Below are 12,847 nucleotides of genomic sequence, written 5' to 3'. Positions count from 1 at the left end.
AAAGGATGTTAAACTATGGTTAAGACGAGAGAGAAATGATCTCGTGAAAAACAACATTTTTATTGAAAAAGCAATATTTAAAAACACACTGTTTTCTATCATTTAGTGAAGACAGTATTATCTTTTGCAAAGCTTCAAAAGTCAAAAGCAGAACAGATTCAAACTGTAACAATGTGGTCCAGAAAAATACCGTGTTTAGGCCTGCAGTTTCTGGGAAAAGAAACCTGCATATAAAATAGGATTAGGATTAAAAACTATCATTAGGCTACAAAGATTAGCAATAGAGGGTTCAGGGCTCCAGACTAACTGTTTCACTGGTAGCACTGGGGCTGCCAACTTTCTCAGTTGGTCTCACTGGTACATGATTCCTTATTTTGGTCTGTCACCTTGCATGCTGATGAACAATTGTCTTAGTTTGCATATCCAGCCTGCATTTTCATCATGAGTGAGTCGAACATGTTGTTCCGTCTCCTCTCTCAGATTTCTGACCCCTTCATTTTCTAAAAACACGGTAACGGCTAAAAGGATTGTTTCGTTAAGTTAAGTTACTTAATCTCTTGACCCGATGTTTGAGTGATTCAGGTGTGACTCGCCTTCGGCCCTACAGTCAGGTGCAGTCATCGTCTCCCACAGCATGAGTAGTACACATGAATATTGCCAAGTCTAGGGTGTGTGACTGTTTGTACGTCTCTCTGATGTCATATGATCGCCATTATCTCATTCCTTCAGATAAGAGGCTCAGGATGCATGAGGTGTATGTATATATATATATATATATATATATATATATATATATATATATATATATATATATATATATATATACACACACACATACAGCTAGTGACAAATAACAACCGTGAAACTCGCTGGTTCAATTATTAACCAAGAGGTTTCAGGAATGTAGTGCTGGTTGCAAAACAACACACACTAGGGGAAAGAAGCTTCTAAGCAGTCACTGTTTTTAAGAACAACTAGAAGAGGTGAAGTCAAGGATAACATACGAGAGTTGTTTCTTTTACATGTTTGTCTGTCCTATTGGTGATCCATATTATCCTGAACACGACACCTGCTCCAAACAGCTCACATGATTGTGACTGGATCAGATAATTGGCTGCTGCGTTTGCTAAATTAAGGCTGAACAGCTGATGTACAACACACTTAAATGACAACACAACCGCCAATGTTGAATTTAGTGCCGTTTCAGTTTGAAATATAATTGTAAACATATGCTACATTTGCAAAAATGCTCTCTACAATCTTTGGTCTCCACTAGTACTTAAAATTGAACCATTCTATTAAATTTGGTAGGTATTGACTTGCATGCTGCTGAGTAGTTCAACACAAACAGGATATTTTACTGTATAAAACAACAAGCAGCAATTAGTGTTTGAGGATCACATAGCTAATCAATTTGATAACAGCAAAAATCTAGGAGGTACGGAAATAAACCCACTACGAATGCAAATAATGATGATAGTCCATATTAATCAATTAAAAAAACGTAGGAATGCATATAAATGTATAGACTTTTACAGAAGCCTATAAAATGTCTGGAAATACTGACACGTACCCCGTCACATGTACAGAGTCCATGATGCAACTTCAAATAGCTTTTTTAAAATCCAACCAACAGTCCAAAATCCAAAGATAGTTAATTTAACACAGAGAATAGCAGACACTCTTCACACAATTAAGTAATTTAATCCATCAATAAAAACACAGACATGCTGGGGTGTCCCGTCATAGTGTCGAGTGTTTTGAGATTTCAGATTCCACCTCACCAGTTCAATGCGTGCTAATTAATGAAATCCCCTGAAAAACCAGCAGAGGCTCACCCTTCCACCGCAGAAGGATGAGACTAAACTGGAACTACTGAAGTAGTTTCATGTGCTGTAGATGTGCAGTATCTTGTCTGCAAAATATATTTTAAAAAGTACTGTTGATAAACTAATCTGGGACATTTATCTCATGAAATGTTTTGTTGGACATATTTGATCCAAGTCAAACCGTTCCTCTCTGCGTTATATTTACAAAGTGGCCATTTCTTTGGGAACTCAAACAGACACACATACAGGACAAGAGTTGTTTTTACCCTGAAGGTACAAAACACTACCTGGAGGCATTCGTTTAAATCAAGTCTCAGTGTTAGTACCACATACAAAATAAAAATAAATCACACCGCCCCGTCATCGTTTGTAAAAGCATGAATATCTCTAAATGAAATATTAACACAACAAAACCTGCCAATTAAAACACATTAAAAAAAAATCGACTTACTTGATGAGAAACTTAGAAAAACTGTCAAAATCCAAAAAGTGAAAATTCCCCAACTGAGATTGAAATGCACAAAACCTGAGCTGTGTGTAGTCTGGACAGGAATGAGGGACTCGCCCACTGAGAGAAAGCTGCCTGGTGAAGAGGAGTGGCCGCTTACTGAGGGCTGAACACTCGAGTCAGTATCAAATAACTCAGCACTCCTGTCTGAGCTTGAAACTGTGTCAACAACAATGACAAAGATACTAAGAGATTACACTTTACCTCACCCTCTTATCAGCGTCCTAATAGACGGTTGATGGCCACCTGACTGAGACGTGTGTCCTTTTACAAAAGGCACTATTACTATAAAAAAGTAGACACAGTATGACAAAGACGGGGTCAAATGACTGAGGAACAGCACATACGTATATTCTCAGTTTTAAAGCTGAAACAATTAGTCAATTAATCAATTGGTTGATTGTCACAAAGAAATGGCAAAAATGTGCTGATTTCATCTGTTCAAATATTAAGATGTCTTGCTTTCATACGTTGTATGAGGGCAAATTGAATATATTTGTCTTTTTTTATTTACCATGTTTTTACATTTTATGAACCAAACAATTAATCTTTTATTAAAAAAGTATTCGACAGATTAACCAATCATGATGAGTATGTTCATTAGTAACCAAGAGCAGTGTCTTGTTCAGCTGTTTAACTTTGGACACATTTCTGGCTCCAGGTTGGTGGGACAACACACAAAGTGTCAAAAGCCCCAAAATCCTGCTTTGATCACTGGTAATAGATGACTCTACAACAGATGACTCTTCACCTCGTCTGTTTTCTTACAATAAACTGTGTCAGTGTCAAAGGTCAGCTCTGCATGTACAAAGATAAAATATCTGGTCAATGCATTAATACTGCCATCTCCTGGATGTTCAAAGGGCCAGTATAACTTACAAATTCACCATCTCAGATTTGCAAATAGCCTTCTTAACTTCAACACTTCTCTTCTTACTTCCAAGCTACCAATGCAGAGGCTCTTTTGTGACCTGCCCGTTTTTGCCTTGACTACAGAGGGAAACGCACGGCGGTGGTGGGACAGTGTGCATGATTTACGGGGACCAAGAGGCAGCACCTGCTCTCGAACTGCATGGCTCACATTCATTCTGAATCTCAATATTCATTTTGGCTTTCCAGGAATGTTGGTGCTCAGACACGCTGAGAAAAGGTCCCCCAATTCCCAGACACTTAAGAAACAGATCTCAAATGACATGGCACCGAGGAAGCAGCAGCCACAGCGACAAAGCAGCGGATATTTGGTTCAGTGACTTGTATGGTTAGTTAGTAGAATAAAAGAGCAGCAGCAGAGTCTTGTGGAAACAGTCAGCATACCAAGTTTGATAATCTATAATCAGATACAGGGGAAGTGAAGTCATGCAAATGAATAATAATATATCCTGTTCATGGGAAACTACAGTTAGGAAAAACAATAGAATTGTATTTGTCACTCAGTTTCATCACAATGTGTAATAATGTACAGCTGTGCATTTAAGACCATCATGCTTGTGTGAAGACTAGTTCAACATCTTCCCACAACACTACTGTGTAACACAGACACTCGCCCTGTGTTGAAGTAGCCGGTTGGTGGCTGTCATGGGTAGTTTATATAAACCAGAGATCCCCATCAGAATGAGAGATAGCTTTATGTAGGCAACACAGCAGCTGGCTAAACAAATTCTTTAAATATTCCTGAGTCCTTTTATATGTGTACGGCTAGACCGCTGCTGCCAGTGTGTTGAGCCATCAGCTGCCAGGGATCAAACATTTCTCCCCTCAGTATGTTGCAGCTTGGCTCTTCCACCAACTGCTAATAGATCATTCCACTGTATTGATGCCTTAAATCAAGATGGTGTCATAAAAAGGTTCAATAAAGTTACACTATGGCACCACAAACCCTAACACTGTGAAAAGTCAAACAAAGCCATTCTTGGAGCTGCTGGGTTCCTCCCCCACCTCTCTCTGCCTCCTGCCAGCTTTGGGTTTTATGTTGCCTAAAGGCTCTAATTGACTATAATAAAGATGTGAAAAAAAGACCACATGTATATTAAATGAGCAAGCGTGCAGAAGTAGCACGTCTGATGTGGATAACAGAACTAGAAAAGTGTGTGCCACCATACTAATCAAGGTCTATTCTAAACTGTGGCCAAGACAGAGACTGTGGCTGAGAGGGAACAAGCGTAAACACATCAACGCCGTCACACAGAGCCGCCTGCATCTAATTTATCCAAAGTGTAATCTGACATATTGGGTATCCCTGTAAACGTTTAGGCTTTCCACTAGAATTTAAAATACAAGAATATGGGCTTGAACAAAGTTTAGGTGCACAGCTTGAGTTTGTAATGACTGTCCCAGCAGCAGGTCACGGTGGTTTAAGGGGTTAGGCCACCTCTGTCCTCTTGCCTCCTGGCCGAAGCTCAGGAATGTGAAGCGAGTGGAAACGTTTCAATGCACAGCAATTACAAAATAACTTGACTGCTCTGTAGGAAACTTGTTTCGAGATTTAAGTACAACAGTATCATTATGTTTCCAATGTGTCTCCTATAAACCATTTTGTAAAAGATGCATCAACTTAGATCAGGTCAGTACACTTTCAAACTGTTATGATGTCACACTAATTTAAATGCCATTGTTTCTCTCAGTTATGTTTTTTTCGTTTCTGTTGAAAGAGGATGCCACTAATTTATGGCTTCTCTGCTTGTCAGTGCAATCAGAAAACATAATACTGTTTAAACCATGATTTTCTTTTACACATTCATGCATACATACATACATATACATATATATATATATATATATATATATATATATATATATATACATACATATATATATACATATACATATATATATATATATACATATATATATATATATATATATATATATATATATATATATATATATACACACACACACACACACATACACATATATAAATAAATAAAGGGGGACTGTCAATGAAAACCTGGCTTACTATAGGAAGAAAGAAGGAAAGATGGAGATAAACTCAGCGTCCTCCAATACGTCCATGTTTAAAGATGCATTTACTGGGAAAATGTTTAATGGCTAATACCGAACAATAATAATATTTATTATAATAGTTGACATGTGTGTAATGTGGGCTACACATATACTTATAATTCACTGTATATACACTTTATATACACTAGTGTATAAAGACACCATTGCATGTTCTTGATTAATACATTTTCTTACATTAATGTCCTGCGCTGCTATTTTATTGTATTGTATATATTGAGTATTTCCCATACTTCATATTTGTATGTTTACTATGTAACTTTGCTTTCTGCTGCCACAAACTAATTTTCTCCTGGGGATGAATACAGTATCCATCCATCCATCTACTGTGACGTTAGTGGTGTACATGCAATGCAATTACATTAATAAAATCAAATGGCACAACAAGCTTCAGAGGTGAACTAAGTGTGAAGTGTCTTTGCATCTCTTGCCGTGTCCTCCCCGCTGACTGGCTCCATGGAGCGGCTCTGGGCCTCGGCTCGAAAGACTTTCTCAAAGTTTACAACCTCGCTCAGTTGTGAGCTCTCGCAAACGACACGCCACCAAAAATAAGAGGACTTCTTTTCACAGGAACAATGCGTTGACTGGCTTTCATGTACAACGCATTCCGCATACACATCTTGTGAAATAAACCGTCACCGTGTGTGGGTCCTACCTTAATAACGTTAGCTCGCTAGCATCGTGCCTCATCTGTATCCATACAAACTCCAGCGGGCTCCCACATTTCAGCTGGAAGTTTACTTCTATTACACTGAGAAACGAGCTGAGTACCAACACCGAGTCCTTTAAGGTAGGTCTCTGTGGTCTAAAAATACGGGATACATTATAACACAAACATTAAAATAATAAGTTACTCCCCAAACAAAACTTTTGTTGGAGAGGCGACTCCTTGAGCGCAGCAAAGTAAAACAATGATGTGCTGCCTCCACGTGCTGTCGAAAACACGGGAAACATAACAACATCATGTTTGTACCGTGGTAACCGCGTTTCCGACACCCGACGTATAAATAGACCCGAGTATCAATTAGGGTAATCGAGATCAATAACACTATGCAAAACAAATGTTAAAAAAAACAGTCGTTATGTTTATTAAATCAATTCATTAACGTGTCATTCAAGGATCGATCGTTGTTGTAATCTTCCACTCTGTTTTAAATTATAATTATATGTTAGTTGATTGCTGGAATAAAGCAATAGTCAGTTTAAAACAAAAACACTATCTCTAAGGGTCAAGTTGCTATTATTGCATTAAGTGGCCCTTGTAAGGGCTTCAAGCTACATTTAGCCCTATAGTAATCAAAATCACGAGCTGTAAATGGGCTCATGAACGTCGCACGGGTTATCAACCTCTTTGCTGGCATCAGAGCATTCACTCCGTTTCATAGTTATTTTGCGGATTTGACGTCAAACCGACTTAATTATTTCTCCAACGTGACCAACGTTATATATTTTATGAGCGAATAATACAACGTGTGTTATAACTTAAACTTAAATAACGTAATTAGCATTATCTTATTCTAGTTTAAGCCACTAGAGGGCCCCAGCGTGTTACATAGTGTAATCCTGTAAACCACGTGATCATTTGTCAACCTCCTGTTTTATGTGACCAAACACTTCTTCTGATACTGTTTTCTGTTTGATTGATTTCGGAGACCTTTATACTGAAAAGTATGTATATGCTACATTAGTGTCTGATGGTGTCTCAACCCCACTAATAAGCAGGAATCAGCAGGTAAAGAAAACTGTTGATTCACCACCTACATGAAAACAACACAACGGTAGCTCACTTTGACTAAATAAATGATAAATAATATGAATAAATTGTAGCTTACTAAAATGGCAATGGATCCAACAGTATATTCTCACCACCAAAGGCAAAACTTCTTAGAGTTCAAACTTAGGTGATATTATTTTGTAATTATAAAATATCATAAATCAATTAGAAGTAACATAATCAAAAATGTAGATGGGATACTTGATATTTGCTTTGCAGAACCTTTTTTTTTTTACAGCATGTGCTTGACAAGCTAATGACCTTCACCATTTACTCACACAGACCAAATATATTCACATAACATTAAAAACCTACTGCCATGCGTTACAAACCATCAACCCTCTATTGGACACTCTTGCTGTGGAAATGAAAATGTAATGACAAATCTAATAAGCAATGTTGGCTTAATGTCTCTTTGATCATGGAAAAGAATTAAACTGATCATCACTATTTTGAATTTCTGATACAATTATTTCTTCTGATTTGTCAACACATCATTTTTGTTGTTAAGTCAGATACCATTTATTTGCATTTCAAGTCATGTTAGTCCAAATTATGCATCGGAAATGTATAGCTCTTTCAGGGATTTTATATACTTTGGTTAACAGCATTGATTACATATAGTCACACATAATTCAGAGAAATTCAGATAAAATAGGTTTTAACTTGTGAAAAGCACTGTATTTGAGTGTTTTATTCAGAACTTAAAATGCATTGAAGTGCCCTGATTTAGGGATACTGCCATGCTAATACATTTGCATTGTATAACATGTGAAACTGTTCAAATAAAAGCACATAAACATATCTCATTTTAAATATCCTTCAAGTTCTGATTAACAGAGGATCAGTCCTCATCTCAAGATATGTTTTTTATACTTCCTTTCCTCTCATCAGAACAACATTAAACCACACCCGTCTCAGTGGTTTTAATGTTTACCAGGCAGTAAGTTGCATTGAATACATCTCGAACCGGTTCTGTGATACGTTTTAATGGCTGTCTTGACTGTAAGAATTGTTATTTGGAAAATACGGTTCACCATGTATGACACTTCCAGACACGTCCAGATTCAAATGTCGTCAGCTCTCAGGTTTGCTCACACGTCAGGCAGAAAGGAATACAAATTAATTAAATCCTTTATATCAATAATATGATATGACCCTGAGCTGACTGTACAAATCAAGTGCAGCTCACTCATATACTTGATGTGAAAAGGAAATCACCTGATCTGAGAGTTGCAGGTGTTGCTGTTGGTGTGAACGTTCTGCAGGTTGGTGGTTAAACGGGAAAACTTAATATAGACTAACATTGTGCCATAATATTTTATCTTTAAATGAACTGCAGCTGCCTTGACAGCTGGGCAACGTAGAGAAACTCAGACATCACTAATGTGACGGTATTTTGTGTGTGCTTTTAACTTTGAGTAGTTATATTTGTACTGAGAAGGGACATTATTAATAATATGAATATGTAAGATATGCAGGGAAAATCATTAATTACTTATTTTTGGTATTTCTGCAGTCCAATAGGTGAATGATGTTAACAGTTGTGATTTAACAGTTAGAATACTCATTTGAGAAGTTGAAGGTAAGTTCACTTATAGAGCAGCATTTATGTTTTGCAATGAGAGGCCGCTAACCACAGAAAGGAGAGCTGCAGCTCTATGAGAACATTTCCAGATTGTCATCTCAGACTACCAACACACAGAAACTCGCCCACTGAAAAATACTGATAAGAGCGAGTGCCAGGGTCACACCTTTCATTGTGTGTGTACCAGACTGGCAGAATAAGTCATGCAGGTCATTAAAAGGTTTCTATTCTTAACAACCATTTCTTATTTATTTCCTTTATTACTTATTACTTAAGCATTTTTCTATTAATTCAGAAATTCAGATTTTTCTTTTATGGATAGATTGACAGTGTCTATATTTAAAATAAGATACAAAACAAAAGAGACTGATAAAGTTGATCCAACATTTAGCCTGTTAAATTAGAAACACTTTTATCTTTTGCAAACAACTATATTTAACATGTTTTCAATTGCTTACCATCCACTTGACCTTTATCATTATTATTAATATTAAAAATGTTTGCCACAAGATGCAACAGTTAACTTCTCGTCATAGATTAAAGTCTGACTATGTGTCCACGAGCAGTTCACTAATCCCCAGAGCCTCAAGCACCGAGCGTCAGTGTGTGCGTTTGAGTGTGCGTGTGTGTGTGTGTGTGTGTGTGTGTGTGTGTGTGTGTGTGTGTGTGTGTGCAATTACTCTATACCTGTCTAACACAAATGTAAATTTCATATATATATATGTATTGTCTTCCAATATTTGGCCTTCTGCATTATTTTATGTCTTAGATTCTAGTTGTTTAGACAACAGTAAAATGCTGATCAATCAATCAATCAAATTTTATTTCAGACTCAAGGTCCAGATAGTACAAAAATATTAAATAGAATAAAATACATACAAAAGCACAATTAAAATACATAGACCTACCCTTATACATAGACAGCTGTACCAATGTCCCCACAGCTGGGAATGGTAGTGTGTAGTATTAAACTTTATGTTTGATAAAACCAAGATGATTTAATTTTCAGAGTCTTATACATAAGATTTCTTAAAACAGTTTTGAAAGTATTAACTCCTGCAGCCACAAACATTTCACTGGTACTACACCATCATGATCATCTACACTACTATCTCATACTTGATACCAAACACATTGCTGTGATTGGTGATAGCGTTGAAGCAGTTTTGTGAGAAAAGCTGTTCAATGTACTTTATATCTGAAACGTTTTCTTTCAAGCAGTAGAGGGGGAATTCCTGAGTCCCTGCACCCACAACTTGGTACAGCTTCTCATATCTAAAACTACACGACAGAAAAATAAATGGGCACATGAACATTTGAACTTTCATATATCCAGCGTTTGCTATAGCACTCATATGAATACATTTGATTTCTAAGAAGTTGCTTTTAACAGTGCCTCATGCCCCATTGACTTTACTTTGTACCAAGAAAAAGAAATGCATGCATTCTTCCTCTCAGGAGACTTCACAGATGCCACATCTGAGCTGCTTCTTGATTTTATTTTTGTTTTGCTATAAGAGCAAGTTGTAGCCTGGGAACCTTTTGTGATTTTTTTTTTCCCCCCCACATAAACCTATCTAGAATTAAAGAAGTATTTTGCTACCTGTTGCAGTCAAATGTACGTGCTGATTTTAGGTTACAAGTTGTTTCTCACAACCCTTTTTGTTTGTCTTATGCAAATAAATGATCTCATATTTCACCCCTGTCTTTTTAGTTTTAGTCTCCATGTGATTTTTTATTTATTGTTTTAGGATGATAAACAACGGCAGTCAAACCCCACACAAAGTGCACAGAGTGAAACAGTTATATATTTAAAAGATAAACCTGAGAGATCAAGTACATTACGAGATCAGAAGTCTTATAAGCAACAAAGAACACACATTAATTATATCTCTTCAACACAACACACAGATTGCCAAAACGTTAATACTGCATTATGATATTCTAATCACATTTTTAAGACAAACACAATTACCCAGCAACAATGGGCAATACTACATTGGAGAACTGCATAACATGTTACAATTTGCATTTGCAATTGCACAAAAAAGACGACCAAACTGCCACAAAATATACATGTATTTAAATTATGTCATTGCTTGGAGCTCAGTAATGTAATTTACAAGTAATTACAACTGAAATGACAACATTTAATAATGCTGCCAAGCTCAACACATGTTTATAAAGAAATCAAATTCTCCCTAAACATGACTAAAATGACCTGAACTTTTTGTCAAATTGTTTCAAGAATAAAACATGATAGTCATGGCTGGACATGTCAGGATGTATGAGCTACAGCTCTTCTTAGTAGGATAAAAAGTAAAACAAAAGCTTGTTATAAACCTTTGAAGTGTGATGTCTCTATTAAATTGTTACACAATTAAATATGTATCTTATATTTAGTCATTCTTAATTAAGTGTTTTTGACAAACATATTTGATTCAATATCGTATTATTATTTATTGATTTATTTTTATTTTAGTGGAATCAACAGTAAAGCAAGTAGAAAACACTATGTGTACTCAATTAAATAGTTTTAAATTATAAATACACAACACATATTTTGTTCAGCTTTTATTTTTCCAACTTTTAATTTTACAACTTTATCATAGCAAATACAAAAATAAAACGTTATTCCTGTACTAAACATTTTTACAGTAATATGAATTATTCTCTTTCTCTCTTACACCTCTAGATTGACACAATTGCACTCACCTAATGCAACGAAAGATATCATGGATACATATATATCCTCACTACTGTACTATATCAACTATAAACCATATATACAGCATGTTCAATGTATGTAGAACGTTTGAAGAAAGGAAATACTGTATGTGACAAAAGAAACCCCACTATTATACTACCTGCAACTTGTACTATGGTTTTACTGCATAATTAACCATCCCTTGAGAGAAATATATAAAAAGCATCCCATGATCAAGATGAGTATGAAAGGTTTTCACATAAGAGCCTAATAATAGAACAATCATTTTCCACGTTCTCTCCTCCTACTCAAACATCTGCAACTGAGTTCTTCCAGCTGTTGTTCCAACGCTATCTGAAATGCCAACATTTGTGGATGAGGCTGAAGAGTTGTGGCTCTGCAGTAACTTTGTACTCCCTAAGTTCTTGTACAGGGTCTCGGCGCGTCGTCTGAAGTGATGGTCTAGGAAGAAGTAAATGGCTGGATTCACACAACTGTTGATGAAAGCCAGACAGCACGAGACGATGAGCCCGTTTCTCTGCCACGACTGAGCATCGCAACTCAGATCGACCTTTGAGAGCTGCGAGCCGATTATGATGACCTTGAAGACGTTAAAGGGGAGCCAGGACACCACGAAGGCCACAATGATGCAGAGGACCATCTTGAGGGAGTGTCTGCGGCGGCCTTCAGCCCGAGGATTTGCTGCACAGTGGCGGTTGAGATGCACAACGATGGTGCCATAGCAGAGCATGATGATCAGCACTGGGAGGACAAAGGTGAGTAATGCCATGGCGAGGCTCAGGCCAAGAAAAAAGGGTGAGTTGTTATCCTCCACGCAGGAGAGTCCGTCCCTGGACGGCGCCACTCTGCGGTACACCAGCGATGGGATGCCGAGCAGCAGGGAGCCCAACCACACCGCAGCACAAGTGGCACGGATGCACCTGCTGCTCCTGAGGTATCTGGAGTCCATCAGCTTCACCACGGCCAGGTAGCGATCGACACTCATGCAGGTGAGAAAGAAGATGTTGGAGAAGCGGTTCACGGCTATAATATAGCTGCTCAGTTTACACAGCAGGTCCCCAGCTGGCCCGAAGTCCCAGGAGCCGCTCTGGCTGGCGGAGGTGGCCCACAGAGGCAGCGTGAGGACGAAGATGAGGTCGGCCACGGCCAGGTTGAGAACAAATGTGTCCACCAGACGCCCACCTTTCTTACTTTTGCTGCACACGACCGATATCACAAAGAGGTTGCCCAGGAAGCCGATGAAAAATATGACGTAGTACAGTATGGGCATGAATATGTTGGAGCCATGCAGGTGTGAGTCAGGGCAATCCGTTGTGACATTTAGATCAAAAAACACGTCGTCAGTAGAGTTCTCAAAGTAGCTGTAATCATAAGGCGTATAGTCAATGTAGGCGTCCAT

General features: G+C 37.6%; 1 protein-coding gene across 1 annotated transcript; it reads right to left on the bottom strand.

Moving 5' to 3' along the window:
• Window positions 1–11,731: 11,731 nt before the first annotated feature.
• gpr25 (G protein-coupled receptor 25) lies at window positions 11,732–12,847 on the bottom strand (the record flags this gene model as incomplete). Its single annotated transcript, XM_079218756.1, has 1 exon — window positions 11,732–12,847. One exon carries the CDS (start codon window positions 12,845–12,847, stop codon window positions 11,732–11,734), a length of 1,116 nt encoding a protein of 371 aa, XP_079074882.1.

The sequence above is a fragment of the Taurulus bubalis genome (assembly GCF_910589615.1).
Source record: "Taurulus bubalis genome assembly, chromosome: 5".
In the NCBI taxonomy this organism is placed as follows: Eukaryota; Metazoa; Chordata; class Actinopteri; order Perciformes; family Cottidae; genus Taurulus; species Taurulus bubalis.
The sequence above is the reverse complement of the archived record's forward strand: the minus strand, read 5'-3'. Positions and strand labels throughout refer to the sequence as shown.